General features: G+C 42.5%; 1 protein-coding gene across 7 annotated transcripts in view; it reads right to left on the bottom strand.

The window, feature by feature from the left end:
- The window catches only part of Ten-a (Teneurin-a transmembrane protein), a 449,881-nt gene that overhangs the window by 65,716 nt on the left and 362,985 nt on the right, over positions 1–21,180 (bottom strand). Inside the window, exon 1 of one of the 7 annotated variants that reach the window (XM_076690607.1) lies at positions 13,921–15,630. The exons of the other annotated variants lie outside the window; for them this stretch is intronic. Coding sequence (XP_076546722.1) covers positions 13,921–13,976 — 56 coding nt within the window. The 5' untranslated portion in view covers positions 13,977–15,630. Of the gene's footprint in view, positions 1–13,920; positions 15,631–21,180 lie in introns of those variants that run through there. 7 annotated transcript variants of the gene reach the window in all.

Raw genomic sequence — 21,180 nt, 5'->3', positions numbered from 1 at the left:
TCGTAGCCTTGCAAACGTCGATAGACGATTAATTTCGATCGTTTACAAAAATTCAATTTTTCAGCCAAAATTCGTTTCATATTCGTTTTCGTTTACAATCGATGGCCATCATTAACGTTGTTTCCTGTATGCATCCCTAATCCAGTCCCTGGTGGTCCTCTCTAATTTCATCCCTAACGGGGCATCGCTAACTTCGTCCCCAGCAGTCGTCAGTAATTTTATCCCTAGGGTCCGTCACTAATTTTCCCCTAGCGGACGCGCACGGCAATCTTGCATAAGAATTACATACGAAATATGTCGCGGTGGTGCACGTCGCACGAAAACGAGAAACAGAACGTGTGTTACATGCATACAACGAAATACTTTATTCGCTTACTTAATGCGTCTCGTATTTGCAACTCACGCTGCTTAATATGTTGTCGCGAGAAGACCTAGACTGCACAAACGCGAGACCGCAATTGCATTTTTGGAACGGTTAAAGAGATGTCGGAGCATTGTGAAATTTAAAAATAACGAGTCCTTGAAAATGTAGAACGCCTTTTTCTTTGTTGAAAATTCTACCTTTTAGGATAATTTAAAACATTCAAAGACGGACACTTTATTCGCTCGTTCTGCCATTATTAGATTAACGTGTTTGCACACTGATTATTTAACATTTGGATAGTAATTTAATCACTAAAATATCACAACCATCTATTATTAGATTAAACGATTCAAATTGTTGTATTGTTTGAATTTTCATCTACAAACAACAGTTTGGATGGACATAGTACTCCAATTACTTAATGCAATATCTAAGTCTAAACTACCTCTCGAATTCTATTTGAAATAGAATTGTTATGTGAGATTCGAATTAAATATTCAAAGAACCAAATTCTCCTAACATTAATTGCAATCAATTGAAAAATGGATAAACCAGAAGGCAGAAAAAATATAACGCAAGAGAAAATGAAACATTCTAATTAATATTCCATTTTTCATGGCTTAAAACCGTATTTCCATAACCAATTAATTTGCGTCTGTTCCACGGTTCCCGATATCGCTCGCCATCGATCTTCAACCATATACATATACAAATTTATAATATCTACAATTTCAATCAATGAAATCAAATACATGTAACTTTATAATATAAAGAACAAAAAAGTACATACCACTCTCTTCGATCACGAGAAAAGAACTTCATGCGAACAGTAGACTTACCTGAAAAGAAAACATCGTTAAAACAACGAAAACTCATCGGCCTAAGGATAAAAGAATTGACTTAAATCAATTTGGGGAAATGGAATAGAGTTTTGAAAATTTTCCAGTGTTTCTTACAAATGGTTCATTTAATAAAAAGAGATACTATATTAAATTTTGTTCATATTTCGGCAGGTACCGATCATCCCCGGTACATTTCACAAAATCCACGTTCGTAGAGAAAGAATACTTAACCGCGTGTTCAATTCGAAGGACACGGGACGCGGAGCGTCGATTCAATTTCAACGTTCCAGACCGTGGACAGGGCGAGCAGAGGACTAGATGGGAAAGCAGAAGATCGAAGGGTGGAGTGAAGAGGGCGTAGAAGCAGCAACCAGAGGACGGGATAGAAGAAGAGGGATTTAGTGGAAGGGAACGAAATGTAAGAGGTTAATTGGAACAGATAACTGCGTCTGCGTGTGTCGATGTGCCAGCCGTTGCACCCTTCCTAACCGTTCAACCTACCAACCACCCCCGGTTTGCCTCTGCCTCTCTGTCTGATCTCAGTTAGGTCACATTTTATCCGGCTCTTCTCTTCTTTTTTTTCATCCGTTGTCGCGTAGAAAGCGACTTTGCTCCCCACACGCCACCCTAACCGAAGCTGAACTTCCTTTTTGCACCACCACCAAGCCCGTAAGCGTTTTCTCCTCGTTGATGACGGCCGACTCTCGTCATTAACGGTTAACGGCCGTCGACTGGTGTGCATTTATTTATATTAGGACGTTGAATGACGAAGTCTGCAGGGGGACGATGATACCAGAAGTACGAGTCGAGGGAAAAGGACAATTTGGAGGATTTATAAAAAAGATCTACAGAGATTTCGTAGTGAATCTCTACTGCGTAGAGTTCACTTTGATTAATTAATTATTCATTTTTATCGCGAAAAGGGTTTAGGAATTTGAAATAGGATAGTTCCTTATTTTTTAAAGGATTAAAAAATAAGAGTAGAAAAAGGTCTTATTTTTTAAGGGCTTAGGAACTAGAAATAAGAAAAATTATTATTTTTTAAGGGTTTAGGAATTAGGAATAAGGAAATAGAAATTACAATAAGGATTTAGCCATTAAAAATTAGAAATACTTCTAAGTATTCTTAAGTTATACGTATATATATATATATATATATGTATGTATATTACGAGTAAAAATTCTCCTTTTGGTTCAATCTCTTGAATGTATTCCTCGTGAACTCTCGGCTCGTCTAACCATGCATAACGAACGATTTACAAACGTGATCGAAAACACGATCCGGTGGATCGAGTTTGGCACATCGGCCCTCGTGAAACTTGCAACGCCGTTAATACACGCCCACCTGGCTATGATTCGTCCCCGGCAAGTGCAAACGGCTGAATAAATAAACGCGATCGGCTGCGTGAACTCGCGGAATATTCGCTTGCACGCTCGCCTATCGGCGAGTTTATAAATACTCGAAGACGGCGAAACGGATGCGGCCAGGGTAAAACAAAGAGCAAAGGGGAAAAGCTCGAGCGTGTGGGGGTGGACTGACACACGCATGTGTACACGAGATGGATCTGCAAGGGAAGAGGAAAGATCCAAGAGGTTATAAGTAATTCATCGCCTCGTAGCTGCGAGCAGCGAACCGCTCGTGTAAATAGCGACGACGCGAACACTCGCTAGACCTCGGTTCAGATATCCTCCGCTGACTCCTTTCCGCCCTTTTTCATTTTCCTTTTCTTTTTTCTTTAATTCTCCCTATATACGAGGTGACTCGATAATTTGCTATACGGAATTAGTCTTCGAAGAAGAATATCTACATCGAATCACCAAGTGTTGCAATTTGTCTCGCGTTCTCCTCCAACCCTCGAATAAAATAGGAAGAAAAATCGCTCATAAATCCGTAGCTACTTCCTGATCAACCTCCTCCTCGGAAAGCGAACAATGACTCGTTCCGCAGCAAAATATCGTCGATCTTGCAACGAGCGATTGTACAAAGACGTCCTCCAAAGGACGAAAAAAGAAAGGAGAGAGCGGTCGACAAAGAGAGGTCGCGGTAATCAGAGATCAGATGTCAAATCAGTCGCAGCCGTTCATCGAATGGTCGCTATTCTCCTTGATTATCGAGATGCAATTTCACGGTGACAGAAGATGGGTGGGGGATAGAAAAACGGGAAGAACAAAAGAAGAAGCTAGGAGAGCGAACTAACACTGAACCAACTTGACTCTGGCAGTAAGAAGAGTTCGAGTTCGATCAGCGAAGGGTAGCTTCTTCGAAGACGAGCCCAAGGTATTAAGTAACCCGAAGCTTCTTCTCTTATCGAGTATCTCTGGACCGAGGTAAAAGGACGCGGAAGAGCTGCAGGAGGAAGAGGTTGTCCTTATTTCCTGCAGAGATGGCTGCTTCGCAACCTGAGAATTTTCCTCGCGAGTAGAAACGCCAACGAACGGACGCTCGTGACTCTCTCTCTCCTTCTCTCCTTTGGAAAGATAGATTTTACGCAAGAATCTCAGGGAACGGAGCAGCGCATTACGGATAATAAAGGAGATTGACTCTAAATTACAAAGTCCGTTGCAGACAGCCGCGTTGAATACCTCTCAGGCACAGAAGCGTCGCCAAATCGGTTTTACGGTCGGCAGGTGGTCCAACTGCTCTTCTACTGCACTTACGACTCGCTTCGTCTCACCTCTCTCTCACTCTCTCTCTTCACTTCTCTACCTCTTTCCATTCTCCAATTCACCTCGCTCTCTCCTTTCTCTCTATTAATTGTTACTGTTTCAACGTCCGTCCTCTGGTTCGCGTGTCTTTGTTTCGTTGGCGAATCGCGACCAACTGTTCCCTTCTAATTAAGCGCTTAACACTCGCCTGACTCGGATTAGATGGGTCTTCTCAGACCCAAATCACTTCTCTGTCCCTTGTTTTCTTTTTTGAATTTTTATGCAATAGTTTATGTTTCTTCTTAAGAAAGATAATCGGACACGTGAACGGGTAAAGAAACGAAGGGACGATAATCGAGGGATGGGTCTGGTTTTCAGAGAGGGGAAAGGAACGTAGCTGGCACATGCGACGAGTAATTTAACGCTCGACGAGATTTATTAAAATTTTTTTTTTCAACCGGCATGCGGGCTACGCCTCTCCCTTGGCGGCGAGTAAACGGTTGGTTCTTTGTAACGCAGCCGGGAGCTGGGTTCTTTGTGGACGAATTTCCCCCTTACGCCGCCTACAATTTTTCGGAGTTATATTCTTTTGTAAGCTCGTAATTATAAACACGACGACGCGGACCCGCGGTCTTTCCGAACTTTCCACGATGATGGAACACCCTTCCGGCGATTCGACCAGGTTTTCAACTGTTCTCTGTGGGGCGTGGTTGAATAACTGAATTCTGTTATCGTTTCATCCCATTTCTGGTATAATTAAAGCGACTCGCGGGGAGCGGAGAAGAGATGGATCCTTTAGATTATCACGAAACGTTTGAAATTCATGATTAATCTTTTTCTTTCTAAATTTACATCAAAGGAAGTCGCGTAGATGTGCCCAATCGATTTTCTATTCCTTTTTTCCTTTTTGTTTTTCGTTGAACTTTATGGCATCGCCTAGACTTATAGGATTTTCCAAAAATTTGAAATATACATTTTCATTCTTTCTGTTTTACAAGTGAAATCGGTCGATACATATACAGTGACCCGGAGAATTCAAAGGTTATCGATTGTGTACACGTAACAAAGGGACTTTGATAAAATTATTATTTTGTTAATTAAAGCGTTTCTCGTACTGTCACGAAAAGAATTCGAAACTTAAAGTTTCTCAAAGCTTGGTGAAATTGATCGTTAACCACTAAAGTGAACCGAAAAATTTCATTCCTTTGGAGCTTCACTCAACGAGTTCGAAGGTTAAATCGAAAACGGTTCAAGGATCCGTTTACGTCGGGCGCGCACAAACGTTTCTAATGAAATAAATTTCGTTCCTCGAGTCCGAAACTGGGCCACCTTGCCTTCCAATTTTCCGGTTAGATACAGCTATACCGCTCGTAGCCGAGCTACGTATACAGGATGATCCATCTAATTAGCTAACACGAGTATTATCATTCGTTTCCTTAACAGAAACCGTCATTTGTCGGTGAACTTGACAACCTAGGAAATTCAAGATTTTCTCGAATGCAAAATTTCAAACACGGTAAAATATAAAATAAACACGGTATTTTTAAAGAATACCAATCTAGAAGACCATCTAAATACATTCTTCATTCTTCGTTTCACTTTGTACGTTTTACTTATAAGAATTCCCCAATGACAGCATCCGGTGCAATACGAATTGCTTTTCGAACAAAACACTGAAAGGATCTCTGACTGCGCGAATAAACCATCTCACCTGGACGAGTGGCGGGGGTGGTTCGGCTTCCGGAATAATAGGATCAAAGAACACCGAAAATTCATTTGAATCGCAGTGTGTGTCCGCTATGTATTACTGCGCATGAAATAAGAAGAAGCCATTCTTACGGTACTGAATGAAGCATAGCAAATCAGAATTCGTTATATTAATGCTTATATGACTTCCGAGCTAAGGCATTTATTAAGTAGTTCTTCGAGATTTAAGAACAATTTATAATTAGGGTAGTAAATTCGCATATTCACTATGAATTGATATAAAATGCGCGAATTCCGTACTGCTATAAAACGAGAGCCACCATGAAGAAAAAGGAAAAGGACAAGAGTTAGCAGAAATGCAAGTGAGGGGACGGAGAAGGTGGAAACAAGTCGAGTGAGAGAGGGCAGAACAGAGAATCGAGTCCGAGCACCGATAAAGAAAGGATACGGAGTGGTTTAACCGCGATGGGTAAAAGTGCAGCGAGATATCCGACCGGTAGAGCCCTGACACGTCGGGACGCTAGAACCGGAGGCTGAGCTTACACAAAGGATAAAAGCGGATGGGGTGAGTTCGGTATAGGGGGGTTGCCGGCTCTCGCCGTCGACGAAAACGCGAAGAAAGAAGAAGAAAAGCGTGGAAAACGAGAGACGAAGCAGCCAGAGGGAGCCACTGTAGAAGGTCGACGTTGGAAAACGGTGGTGGGTTAAAGGGGGTTGTTGGAGTCGGGGTAGTAAGGAGGTAAGGGATGGTTAAAGACGAAAGCTACAGTTAGTCAGAAAATTATTGGCATATTTGAGAAACGAACAGAAACGTGTAAAATAAAGAAACGAATGAAATAAACGATCTATCGCTAATAAGTACTTTTAACTTACTAACAGTTACCCCTTTCATTTTACACGTTTCTCTGAAATTTCCAATTGCGTCAGCAATTTCGTGACTCACTGTACGAGAAGAGCTGGGAGTAGATTTTACGAAGGAGAAGCGGCAGCGAATAGAAGTCGCTTGGGGGTGCGTTAGGAGGAGCTATACGGAACCGATGTCCCTTGAGGTCAGCCTAGCGTGACTACCTATCAATTGCCGAGACTGCGTCTAGCTCGTCTAAGTGACGCGATGCTGGATATACCTTGCTTGGATATTCTACAGTAGATACACTCTCACCCCCTCGTTTGGCGATGTCGATTTGCCGTAAATACGCTCGAGATAACATCATCCCTCGTGTATACGCGCGACACGGTTTCCGGCTTTTTATTTACCCGCCTCCGCTCGGCTCGGCTCGGCTCGGTGTCGCTCGCGCCTCGCTTGTTTCCTCGCGTTGCGATGCCGTGAAATTTCAAGCGGTGATGAGTGCTTTCTAGACGCGGCCTAAAAGGGCGAAAAGTAAGAAGGGAAACGTCCGTGGACGTCGAAACGGAACCGTATATAATTGTCGGATGATCGATAGACGCCCAATGAAGTGTGTTTTCTTAAACCGATTTTTCTATTTTCACAAACTTCTTTGCTATTCGAGCCTGGAGTTATTTTAATTCTAAATGCATCAGGGGTTAACTATCCCGCTTCCGGCTGAACGAAGCTCATCCTTCCTGTTCAAATATTGAAAAATCAATGAAATATTACTTGAAGATTCTTTAGCCAAGATTCCCTAGTTGAAGTGCAACTCTCGTAATCGCTTCAACGGTTTTTCCAACGTTCCCAGCAGAGTTCACTACAACGTAGCCGTAACACGATTAACTTATACTTTCAGTTGCTTCGAGCATTGTTTAAACGCTCGAGTAACTCTTATACCACGTTACTTCTTTATTTTACTATCGAATTAACGTGGGTCTTTAATTACTTCTGCATTACGGAAGACTTTTGCCTTTACCGAGAACGTAATCATTCGAATATCTTGAATTTTTTCACCGAAAGACCTCATTTTATTTTACAATTAAATACACTGTTTAAATTAAAATAGTTTTAACAACCGTATTATTTAAGACGATACGTCAAATCGATCTGGATCAGATATATCAAAATATCCATCATCGAATGGAACACAATCTTTATTCCCGAAAGAATTAGAAACGATAATACGTGCCAGATTTTCGGATAATTCCTTTCGATTACCGTCCACAAAACCCAATTGTTCAGCAAGGAGAACAAAGCCGCTCGTAGAAGCAGCCTTTAAGAGAACCAAAGGTTGGCGATTTGTCGAATATACATTTCAAACGTGCCCGCAGAGAAATGCCGTTCGTGTACCAGTATCCCAGAAAGTGGAATATTCTCGTTGGAAAGAAATGTCCTGCCATCGCTCATCCACGATGGCGTAACATAAGATGGTAAAGCCCATATCCGTACCACGAGAACTCTACCTCTTCTTTTCCTCCGTGTATTTCTTACATTTTTCTGAAGAAGTATCGTTTCCTAACGTTTCTGATTAAAATCGAATTATAATTACAATCTTCCACCACTCATGGGGGTGTATTTGAAAATGAACAGAAAAAAATAAGTGGAACAGGTCAATCATATCTCAGACGCGGATTAAAAAACCGCGGTTTGCTGCAAGTAGAATAGGTCAACCATATCGTAGACGGTGCCAGTTAATTTTAAATAGCTTTCATAGACAAAATAGACGATTATATTAAAGTAGAATGCAGCTACCTACGGATAATAATTTCGTCGGAAACAACTTTTGCTCGCGCCACCTTCTACCCATCAATCTTCATAATTCCAACGTTTCTACCTGGCAACACGAAGACAAGCTTCCCTATTCTTCGGATTCACGCCCGTATCCCCGTTTTCCGCGAATCTTCGGACCAGTAAATAACCGTGGACAGGGTAGCTGGAACTGTTGGAGGGCGCACAAAAGCCGGAAGCGTAGCGCGCGTCCACGTCGACGGAAACGGGTCGGCCCGGCCCGGCCCGGCGTAGAATGAAACGTTCCGCGAGGGACGAAGAGCGCAAGGGGTTGGCTCGCGGCACACGGAAGAACGTGGACGCGAACAAAACGGGGATGAAAGGGGAAAGCAGAGGGAGAACCGGGAGGTGGCCGGGAACTCGTTTAGAGCCGCGAATGGATGACAAACGAGCAAATTGCTCGAAGAAACACAACGGGTCTCTTTATGACGAGCCATTGTAAGCGCTGGGAAAAACGACGAAACAACGAGAATTACGAGATCCAGAGGATAGCTGAAGCACCCGGGGTGTGTGTAGCGGAGCCACGGGATACGTAGGGAACCCAGGAAACGTTCAAGTGAAAAGAAAAGAGTGCCGTGGCTAGTTGGAGTGAGAAAAGGGTGAAAAGATGTTGGATTACTCCTCTTCCCTTCGTTCAATCTGTTTGTTTATGTAGCTTTTAGGGCTGTGAGGGTACCATCAAATTACAGATAGAGATTGGGGATGATTTTTAAATTGCTTTCTATATGTACTTGAATTCTCAAATTGGAAGTCTTGACCTCTTTCCTCATAATTTTTTCGATTTTTTCGAATTTTAAAACATAAAAAAAAATTGAAATATCGTGCAAATTACAAATAAAATTCAATTGTACTAATATTATTAGCTAAATTCGTCACAAGTTTGAACTGCCAGTTGCCTCATGAGTGTGACTCGATATTATAAGTCAAAGAGTTAAAATTAATAATAATGTGAGCAAAGCATAGCCGTCCTTAGAAGCGAAAGGGTTACCAAGTTACACATTTCTAATCCAATTCACAGACTCGCTCAACCGGACTCTCGACGAGGAATGAAGGAAAAGCAGGTGAAAACGCATGATAGAAAAAAGAAAGAGTAGTGTAAAGAGAGTGAAAAAAGGGGATGATAGGGTTGAAGTGCAGACGAAGTCAGAGGGGTAAAGGTTGGTAGATAGGTAGAGTAGGTAGTCGTTGGCGGGACAGAGTGATGCATGGCTATGGGGTCGGTTGCTTCACCGCGAAATGTCGGCGCCGAGCAGCCGCCCTTGCGTTGCTTGCTTGCTTGTCTGCTTGCTTGCTTCCTTGCTTGCTTGCTTGCCTTTTACATACTCGATGCGCTTCTACCCTCATCCGTTCGCTCTTCTTCGCTCGTATCACTTTGTTTGCCTCTCGTACGCCGCGTTACCTTTCGTTCTCCCGCGCCCGTGCATATCGATCGGCTGCGCCGAAACCTCGTCTTTTCTGACGCGATTACACCCCTTCGAAGATACTTCTTCGTGGATAATGTTCTAATGTTTGTGGCCCGAGATACTTTGATAGATAACCCAAACAACGATGTGTATCATACGAGTTAATCAATATTTGTCTATTCAGCAGTTTTCTTGCCATGATACCTAAGCGATAAGGGACAAAAGAAAATTTTCAACCACTTGTCTTCATTGGGTCAGTAAGTATGAATTTTGACAAAATGGAAATAAATTTTTTCATTTCTTTTGCAAGCATAAATAAGTTAGTATTAGTCAAAGTAAAAAGAAAATTTAGTGAAAGTTAAGATTCAAAAATTTATCATGTCAAAATTTGGCACGAGACGAGAAATAATAAATATTGAAGTTTATATTTTGATGTTTTAATGATCCAATAAAATTTGCTGTAAAAATTCATTTCACGTGAATCTTTGCAAGCCAAAGATGATAAAAGGTATATACGATATAAAGCGATAGAACACCTCGGATGATGAAACAATCGTGGTACAGATAACAAAGGAAATAAATATTTTTCAACAATTTTTCTGCAAACAGTGAATTTAAGTGATATCCGTGAGAGAGGGGTTTCCATTACGTTCGGCGAACTTCAACGGGAGGCAAACAGGTTGCACTGGGATTTCCGTGTTTGCATCGATGCAAATGCGTTTCCTCTCCTCTCTTCTCCCTTCCTTTTCCTTGCATACTACTTCGAAACAAGCTCCGGGGGTTGCACAACCTCGTATCGCTTTGTTTGTCCTAGCTTTGCTTCTGGTGCCACGTTGGCTTTGATACACTTTCCAGCAGGTGCGCGTGGATCGAGAGAGAGCTTCTTATCTTGAACACGTCGTGGATAAGCGTCTTATTGTTCCTCGCGTGTTATCAGCGACGGTTAGGTGAAAGGTTATCGTTCGCACAGCCTCGACGGAAAGTTGAAAATTTTCTCATAAGACGCTCCTTTCCTTTTCTTCGTTGATCTTCCCGGCACGAAATCCCTGACTTTGTTTTAATTGGATTTATCAATAGTAAAGGATGAGCGTTAGATAATTCTGAAAGCGGTATCGACGCGTTATATCGTCTGCGGAAAGCATAAACAGCAATTATCCGGTGAAAAGCAGAAAACGACATTTCGTAACGCGCCAATTCAATTAGTATAACCGGCCGTTCCGATTGCAATCGATGCCCCTAATGGCCCCTAATTAATATTCGCTTTTAATTACGTCCGCGTCGCGACTATTCATATCTCGTCGAGTGTTGAATGTTCTTGCATTATGCTACTTATTGTTCGAACGGATTAGTTGTATCAAAAAACAGAAGGGTTTTAAATTTATTTGAAAATCGTTTTGTTGACAAGGTAAGCGTCGAAACGATCAAGATTTCAGAATGGAAAGATAGAAAAGGAAAAGTGAAATGAAGAAAAAGAAAGACAAGGTTAAACGAGGGATGGCAAAGGTTTCGCGAGTCTGTTAGAAGGGCAATATAGGTGCTCACACGGTGGAATTGTAGCTCGTTTCGGTAGGTTCACGCCCGAAGAACGGGGTTAATGACAAGCCCAGTCTCGAAAGCGTTTCGAAATCGATTCGTGTTCGATGAGAATGCGCTGATTCGAAACGGAAAACTTCCAACTAACGGGAAGGGTTGTGGCCCTTTGAACGACTAGCAGCGGAGGGGGGTGGAAATAGCGTTATTGCGCGACGCCCGAGCTTCCTCCACCCAGAATGTTCAACTCGATGGAAAAATTATTGCTAGCCACGGAATCTGTTCGATTTAATGGGCTTGTTCAATTAGTGGTTATTTGTTTATACGCTTCTCGATCTTTGTGGTTTATCGTGAACGAGGGTGGAGTGCAAACAACGTGTGGAGCTTTTGTGAACTGATCCGATGATGGATCAAATTTGCAAACAGATATGGATGACGTCTGAATTTCCATAAAAATCTACCCATAATAAGTAATATTTTATTCAAAATAAAAATTTCAAGAGCATTACTGAGGTAATCAGATATGGACATTAGATAGAAGCAAAACAGATGTGGATGTCGTTTTAATTTCCATAATAATCCACTCATAATAAATAATAATTTATTCAAAATAAAAATTTTAAGGACATTAGTGAAGTAATTAATATATTAAAAATCTTTGGACAATAACGTAGATCGTTTGAGAAGGAAGAAGAAAAACAGATAAGATAAGATAATTTTATTCACGAAGGACAAGTGTTTCACGCGAAAATAGAATGGAATAATTGCGATGGATCGTTTCGTATACACACTGTCAATTTCGCGGTAATTCGCTGTTACCGGATGGATAAGTCGATAAATTAAGTTGAATAACGAGCCCCGTGGCTAGGATAATTGTCAATTAGTATTCAACGATTAACCGTTGATACGAGTACCTCATCGATCGCTCGAAATGAGCCCTTTCTCTTTTTTTTTAAATACCCAATACGTCCCTTGTATTCCTTGTTCTTTCAACAGAAAAACCCCAACGAGAACGCGCGAACCGTGAAATTAGCACGCATTTTTACGCGTTTCAATCGACGATCGCGTTGATGAGTAGAGAAATGCCGAGGGTAGTTTACCATTAATCGACGCGAAGGGTGAAAACCGTCGGGAACACGCGAGAAGCTGTTAATCTCAAACTAAAATCCAAAGAGTGATCAATTGTTGCTAACTGTTTTTATTAAAAATTTTGCAGCAAACGCATATTTGTTTCGCTGTCACTGATCGCTTGAAAAATGACGGGGGATTTATTTCGAAAATTTCACTGTTTTATTTGGTATATTCCTCGGTTGTTTAAATTGCGGAACTGGAACTTTTTTTTCGTTCAACAGTTTGTCGTCGAGAGTTTTATTTAAACAACGCGAATAAATATGACTAAATGAAAAATGAAAAGCAGGTGCAATTTTTCCCATGTGTGCCTTGTTATATAGAGTTTAGTAACAGTTTCGTTTACTGTTAGTCTTTAAAAAAAAAAATTAATATTTAAAAAATCGCAATTTTCAAGTTAACTTCTTAATTATTGTTTGAGAAATTGGAATGGTGTATCATGAAACACGATTCTAGTTCGAAGCGATAAAGATCTTGATGAAAATCAACTTTCCGATATACAGAGAATTCAATGGCGACCCTTGCGGGTCATCGACACTTGGGTGTTTGCACAGCGAAGAATGGAACGTTCGACGGGAAAACGAGCGAGAAGTGGAAACAGTGTAATTATTTTGAAGTATAAAGCACCTTGGCTGCGGTAACGATTGCTACAAGTAAATTGTTCGATTCAATTTTCATCCCTCGGGATATTTTGTGCCGAAGGCGTCTCGATTCGTCGCGTTTCAATGTACATTCTCGTTGTAACTTGTGAGAAAATTGCTAAAACCTTTCCTTGTTTTCCCAAGTAGATATTTCCATTTGATATTCCCTACATAATTTCATTCTAAGATGGGATATTGCTTATTGAACAATTATCTACTAAAACTAATTAAGATGATTGGTAGTATAATTGGAGGCTTAGCTTATCAATCAATAATCTTGATAAGCCAAGAATTCGATGGAACCATTAACTATCGATCTCGACCGACGATTTTAAGAACGTTTAAACATTTACGTAGCGTCGTCAATTGTGGAACGTTCTTCTTCAAACACTCAACAACTCGAGGTTCTCTATTCACCAGGGAAACACGCGTTTCCACTTTCAATCGTATCCTTCGATCTTTTAAAACTCCAATCACATTCTTCCGCTCTTCGTTGTGCAACGCAAACCCACGATTTCTAATCAACGAAACTTTAAATATCGAAACTTAATGGATATCTCAAGTATTACGACGAGGAAAAATAAATATTTAACTTAGAATCAAACGAGCAAGTATCATGCAAGTATATTTATATAATGTTTCTGCGATGGATCGCATTAAAAAAATGAATATGGAGCAGATGGGTGATAAATTATGGCTGCTGACTGAGCCTCTGACACACAGACGGTTCGCTATTTTTAAGGAAACGCGAAGCTTTTATATTCGTAGCTGCTGGATCTATGAATCACCTTATACAACCTTGCACATGTATTTTCTTTCTCCTGAAATTATTTACATATTATCATAGCTACCGTAATACACTTTTCATCATCCCTGTCAGAAAGTTCAAGCAAGCTATAATCTTGAAACACTATGGGGTATAAAACGCGAAAGATATTCGTCGCTAATACAAACATCGCGTTCTAATCACAATATTATCACTTACCGGACATGACGACGAGGCAGCGGCGGTGGTACGGGGCTGTGAAAGTTCTCCATCATCGAATAGGAATCGTGATCGAGGGTCTTGTGGTCGAGCGCCTCGAGATGATCGAGCCGTAGCAATTCGCGCTCGCGAGGCGAATGGAGTTCACAATGGGCGACGTGAAGCAACGGTCTCAGGGACGAACCGCCTTCGCATCGTTGCTGCCGCGAAGGCGGCCTCGCCACCTGTCGTTCTACACCATCCGACGCGTGTTGCTCCTCGCCCCAAACTTCAAACTCTCCCGCCGCCGAATAATCGCCGAATCCACCGTTACCCTTCACCGTTGCACCCTTCTTGCGACTATTCTCCAAGAGTCCGGCCCACGAGGAGCCTCGCTCCTCCTTCCTCTCACCCCTGACCTCCTTCGATTTATCTTTCTCCTCTTTACGTTTGTACTTGACCAGATATTGCTTTCGCTTGCTCGGCAACGACAACGACAGGCTGCCACGCAAACCGGAACGACGGGCCGTCAGATTTCCAGCGGACGGCCCGCGATCCGCATAGAAATCCTTCCACGAGCGGGTCACCGTACCTTCTTATCCTCTTCACGATGTCAGCATGTCACGGGGCAACGACGATTAACGATGTATCAATGCCGATACAAATTCATACACGATTATTTGTACTCGTTTATGATTGCTAATTAGAGTTTATCAATGGTGACTCTGAAGGCTCAGTTTGGTTCGCCTGGTCAACCTCTGTGATTTGAAGGTGAATATAATTCGGTGAAGATTCAGAGGAGTATTTTGCAAATGGGAAGGAATTTCAAATGATTTCCGCGGAGTCGATGGTAATCAGTATTTTAAATTTGTTATTGATCTATCAATTTCGGTCTCCACGATTGAAAGTGAATATAACCTTCGTGGGGTTAACAATGATTCAAAGGCATATTTGTTTAGTATAAACGTAGCTGACGGTGATCGAAACGCGTGCTAGTTCAGTGTATTTCACAGTTAAAATTGATCCAATGTATCCTTTTCACTGCACTCTACGACGCGAACACACTGTACAGGAACTCTCGACGAATTCCCATCGGTCACTCTGCACAAACTGGAAAAAATCGTCGTTACTGTTATTTCCCTGGCGGATGACGGATACTATCCTCGGCAACGTTCAGCAACGGTGCACCGCTAAACGTACATTCCCGATGACACGGATAATTTGTGTTTTTGCAGCTCCGTACAAGCGGCTGGTTGTCAGCCGGCACACGGGTAAGGGAAGAGTAATTGGGTCAGGGGGTTGTGAACCGAACGCAAATCCGTGCCGTGCCGGTGGAGCGTGAGCAGCGTGTGCTACGAAAATCTCCAGGGGTGCAGGTGAAAGGACACCGTGGTCGCTTTTATCGGTAACCGATTATCCTCGAAAACGGTAACTCAAAGAAACGTATCACGGGATAACGATCGAGACGGAGTGTACTCTCGTTAATCGGTCGAGAGAGGTATATCTCCCGGTCGCGTGACGATCACTCTCGGCGCAAGGGATACTTGCGGCGAACCGTGCACCCGCGTTACGTTCGTCGAGCGTAGTCAGAGGTTACTGGCACCACCGTGTTACTCCCCTCTTCTCTCGCGCACGACCAGTGGAAACGATATTTCGTTTGGCTATCTCTCGAGTACGCTCGAGGGTAACGCACACACACTCCGCGCCGACTGCGGATCAAAGACTGAAGGGCCACGGCGACGCAACGCCCGACACCAAGTGACACTGAACATCCCCACCACTCGCGTGAGCTTTGCGCATGCGCACCGCTCGCCTCGGCCATCCCCTACCACCGCGGCTGAAAAGGGAATCCCCTTGTAAGCGAACGCCGCCACGCGGGTGGTGCGCTCACTATTCTCTGTCACAGCCTCGCGATCCCGTCGTCCGTCTCGTCGCGACGCTGCTGCATCCCCTTGTTTTGCTACCGATCCACCGGGGTGTCGATATCGAGAAGTTCGTTCGTCGCTGCCGCCGCTGCTGTTGCTGTTGGAAGTTTCAGCGACGAAGAAGGGGCTGAAAAGTTGGATCCTTTTTCTTCCTTTTGGGAATCAACTGATTGGACACTTTTGGGATGGATTCGTTTGCTCGCGTGAAAAGAGAAAGTGGGAAGTTTCGTACCGCTATTTCCTTTCTTTTTTTTTTGTGTGGAATTTGTAGTTGTAGTTTACGTGATTAGTGATGGATGGTGCTCTTATAAATTGCTAGGTGTAGATAAAAAGATGAAAATGAGAAGGGTTATTTTCGAATAACGAATTAACGAAGAAAGTTAATAAAGTTGATAATATGTAATAGATATAAGTAGTAACAATGAAATAAATGCAAGTATACCAAGTACTCTGTTTAAACACTTTCTCTAGACACCCTCTAAACTTTCCCTCTCTATCGTCCTTGAAAAGATTCACCCGCATAACTCAGCCTCTCCGACGCACAGATGCACTCTCGGATTCCTATGAAGCTAGACAATTAAACCTACAAACTGCAGGTTAACAGCAATTTAAACAAAATCAATTTGCACGGTAAAACTTGCAGTGAAATTACAAATTGGTAAACGAAAAACGTCAACGCGAACAGTGACAGAGAGAGAGAGGAAAAAAAGAAACGTTTGATTGTAATCGATTTCTACAGAGAATCCTCGTACGTGATTCAATCGACTGTCGTCGTATCGAAATAGCCTGAAAATCCTGATAGAGAAAAAAGAAGCAATCATCAACGCGTCATCACTGAGCCATCGTATCTCCGGAAGTGGATAAAGGAAATTCGTTGAAAACTGGCGAGTCGAATTTCGAGTAGCCGCAACGAGCTTGTACAAAGAGAACTGGAACTCCGTCAGAGTGCCTTAATCATTTACGTGTGTTCTCCGTTTCACGGCAGGAACCGAGCGGTCCTCGTTAAACGCGCGGCCGCTTTACGCGAACGAATTAATTCTCCGCTCGACTCTGTTCCGAGTACAATCGTAGCGAGGAGTTTTCGAAACGTCCTCCTCTCTATGAACGTGGATAGATACACGTATGACGGCGTACGTGTAACAGAACCCCTTTTATAGTAGAGCGCGCACGCGTCCTTTCATCCCCTCGCGAATACGTGGAAACATGATCGGTGAATTGCGAGGAAGAAGACTTTTTATTTATGATTCAGGAAGAAGATTCTCAGACGAGTATTCATTTAATTACAGTGGAAATTCGATGACTCGAACCTCAAGGAAAGGGAAAACAATTTCAAGTTATTGAAATGAAGAAAATTTTCGTCTTATAAAGTCTTTCAAGTTATCAAAGTTCCACTGTATAATTATAATCATAATACTTTTATAAAATCCCGTTGAATAAACGAAAAGAAAAAATGTACATAGTATCAATAAATACTTTCGAAAGATCCCTACACAAACACAACGATCCCATAGAGGACTCCCCTTCGATGGACCATCCAGTATATATAAAAGTTGATCGCATTAGTCCAGGAAAATGGTTGAGGGCTGACGTCTGTTCGCATCGAAAGCTTTCCAGCTCGTATAACGAACAGGAGACTATTTTTTCTATTAGCTCGCAGCATCCTCTATTAATTTATTACCCTGGATTGCCCCAGTTATTGCGTACCCTCCCTTCTTCGCGTTTCACCCGTGATTCATGGGACTCGGACGAACGCGGAACGAAGTCTGTTTCGAGGGGGATTAGTGTTACGATTAAATAATCTTTACCTTCGTTTATTCAGAAGTCAATGATTCGCGAATATTTCTGTTCAGAAAGAATAGCAACCACGTGGATGAATCGGGGTTAATCTGGTTGCTTTGAAATGCAAGTGTTTCCGTGAACGGTTAAAGGATCGATACCACCTTCGTTGGGCAAGCCATGAATTATAACAACGTTGGGCAAGTAACTGAAAGCGTGCAGTGGGGTAAATAACGAATAACGTTTACGTTGTCGAAAATGACTGGTAAATTGTTTATGTCAAAATCGCTTAGCCGGAGCTTGCCGTGTTTGCCTGTTTTCACGGTTTACTTAGTCGCGTGATAAACAGATTTCCATGGTGTTTCGGCAAACCTTGGCTTTACCTAACATTACGTCGCGTAACATTTTCATATGGTATGAAAATCTCAGAGGATTGAGTTCAATAATCAATTTGATGTTAGAGACACAAAGATAAGGATAAATTTTAGTTTTAGAGAACATGAACCAACCCTGGAAAAACATTTGACTGATCTAAGTGCTTGTCCATAAATCATACAGTCCACTTTCAAATAGCAACAACAAAACATATCCTGCAAAGGATAAATAATCTCAACAACTCATCAATCAAACAAGATTGTGAACTAGTAAAACATCAGTAAATGTTCCGAGCATATTTTTCGTTGAAAATGATTGCTGGTACGTCAAGTCCGGCAAAAATCGGCATGAAAATAATCGCCCCGTGCCTCTGAAAACGATCCTTAACGCCGGGAATCGGTTTCGGGTACGCTTTCCCAGCGATTCCATGAAAGCTGAAAAAGCGGAAACGAGCTACCCCCGCGCGACGTCTTAACTACGCGGGGGCGGTTCGCGTTGGAGCTCGAGCGAGTCGCTGGTTAACGGTCCGGAAAGCGAAAGACCATTACGGAGAATCACACGCTCGATGACACTCTTCTACTTAGGAAACCATATTAGGCCGGCCAGCTAGCCGCCTTAAATCGCTGCGCGCTATTCCGAGGTGAAAGGTCAAAGTGGATTTATACGCGGTTACCGAGCCCTTTCCTACTTCGCGAGGGGATGTTTCCCTTCCATTCTTGAGAGAAAAAATTCTGCAGTTTTTGCGGAACAACACAAAAGATGTCCTTTTTTTGCCAAAACCATTGAATCTCTCTTCGTGTTCGTATTAGAGAAGAACTAATAACTGCTTCAAATAACAGTATTAATTTTCACTAATTTTGCAAAACTTTTCGAATAAACATTATCGCATCGAAAGCCCTAGGAATTGCAGATATCCTTATCGTAATTATTCGTTTCCAGAGAACAGACATCTAAACCAGCTTTCATGCTTCTTTATTTTTCTTCGTTTCGGATCGCTTGATTGTTCGTGTCACGTTCGTTAAAGAATTCGCCGCGTTGCGGTCGGTGCATAAGGGCGTGACTTGTTTTTCACATTCGCGATCATATAATATACGATTTAAAATGCCACCGCAGCATGTTCCGCGATTATGATAATGTAATCGCCGCCATGTATAATTTATAATGTCCTACCTCTCGACTTTTCTCGTTCCTTTCCTCTTGATCGATAAATAAAATAATATACTTTGACCTCTCGATCTTTGATGCCCGTTTTACTGAGTTATTCCGAACGAATATTGGTATTCCATCCTTGGCGAGAATAAAGCGAATGTGTGGCGTGATGAAAGCGGACAAGGAGCGGATGTGTAGCAGACTTTGAAATGTTTTATTCGTTGTGGATTTACTCGACGTATGAAGTACACGTATGAATTGTAAGACGAGTGCAACCCCTTTAAGATAACCCGTATAACAAGATTCGAAGGATCTTCGGATCGAAAGCGTTAAATTATCTCTCGCTTTATCGAAATTGATTCCACGATCGAAATCAGTAATCCCGAAAATTTTCGCTGGCGATGGAAAAAAGGGGACTCGAGATGGTCGACGCTCGCAATAGCAGTGGCATGTCGCGTTGAAACGACGAGCGGCAGCGAGATAGGTCGTCATTACCGGAACCAATTTTCTACGACGAATACTACCTACATCTCGAGTATCCTCGTCGAGGATTTACCAAGGTAGGGGCGAGAGGGGCGAAGACGAATACACGCCGCTCTTGCGATGGGATACACAGGGCACCACCGCGCTCGAGAAGTCGCTGGAAGAATGGTCGATTTCATATGAATGCATTCCATGCAAATGCGCCGTCGAGCGGGGGGAGGTAAAGAGAGGAACAGTCGGCTGAACCAAGCGAGAGCTTGCTCTCGAGCACAGGGGCAAGAGGGTGGTATGGACGGCTAGAGGGCGAGAGGAAGGGGAGGAGAGTTCGGCACGCCGATGCAGAGATAATTGGGTGAATACATTTCGGCCCTTCGTATCGTGGACATGTATAGGACGTTTCAGAAAAATGTACACCATGTTGTAAAATACCTAAAGTTGTATGAAAAAATTTTAATATCAGACAACAGAGCGAATATGTAACTAATCGTAGACCAATTCTACTTTAATACGGTGCTATATAGAAAGTTTGTAAATCTCCTTTGCACTTCGGTAAAATTTCAACTGAAATTCTCGCCAAATATATTAGAAGGTTAAGTCAATAATTAGGCGTACAAATTAACTCTCTGCCTTTCTTTTCTTTTTTTAATTAAAAATTTATGTTTAAACAGTCTTTTTTATTGCTATCATAATCTCGCGCCACATTTCAAATACACAAAAGCGCGGGAAAGTATTCAAATTTAAAATAGTAATTAAGAAGGTGCGATGCTAAAGGCACGGAAATAATTTGCACGCCTAATAAAAATGAGAGCGAAAATCATCATTATAGATTCTCATTATCGACACCACATGCGAAAGGAACATCGACACGCGGGAACAAGCGACCGAATGTTCCGAGGATCTTGAACGATGAATTAATAAAAAGAAACACCGCTATAAATGACGAACAGCCGAGTGCCGTTTGAGCAAACGAAGCGGACCGTTCAATCACAGAGCAAACGAGGCGTCAACGGCCATCGTCTGTGAGAGCCACTCAAAGGACGCCACGTTTCCGCAACAATGTGGACACACACGGCTGCCTCGGCTCGACATATTTACTCTGGCGGTTGTTTCCCTTCGCGAAATAAAGCTTGCTCGTTCCTTTTAATAAGCAGTCGCGTCGCGTTACGGCCTACGGCTCTGTCAGATTCCATGGCTGCTCGAGGACCGGCCAGGCGCAGGCGAGAAACAACGAGGAAAAAGGGGACGAAAAGGTCCGTGATGTAACGCATCGGACTTTACTCGCCATCCTAGCGATGGATTCAAAGTGCTCCTGATCTACTTTGTTCAAGATACAAATCACCCTGTCATTCTCCATTTTTACAAATTTCCTTTTCACAAAAATACCTAAATATTGAGATTAGGAAATACAACATTGTACGATAGAAAGTTTAAACAGATTCGAATATTTGTATGATCGAATGGTTCGAGAGGTAGCATCGGGGAAGATCGAATGCCCATCGCTAGCTGGAACAATTCCGAGACCCCCAACATCGTCTGGCGTGCTATCTGGTATGGCAGAGAAATCAGACCGGCC

Source organism: Osmia lignaria, chromosome 10 (genome assembly GCF_051020975.1).
Source record: "Osmia lignaria lignaria isolate PbOS001 chromosome 10, iyOsmLign1, whole genome shotgun sequence".
NCBI classification, from domain to species: Eukaryota; Metazoa; Arthropoda; class Insecta; order Hymenoptera; family Megachilidae; genus Osmia; species Osmia lignaria.
Note: the sequence above shows the minus strand (reverse complement) of the source record. Positions and strands in the feature narration are given on the sequence as shown.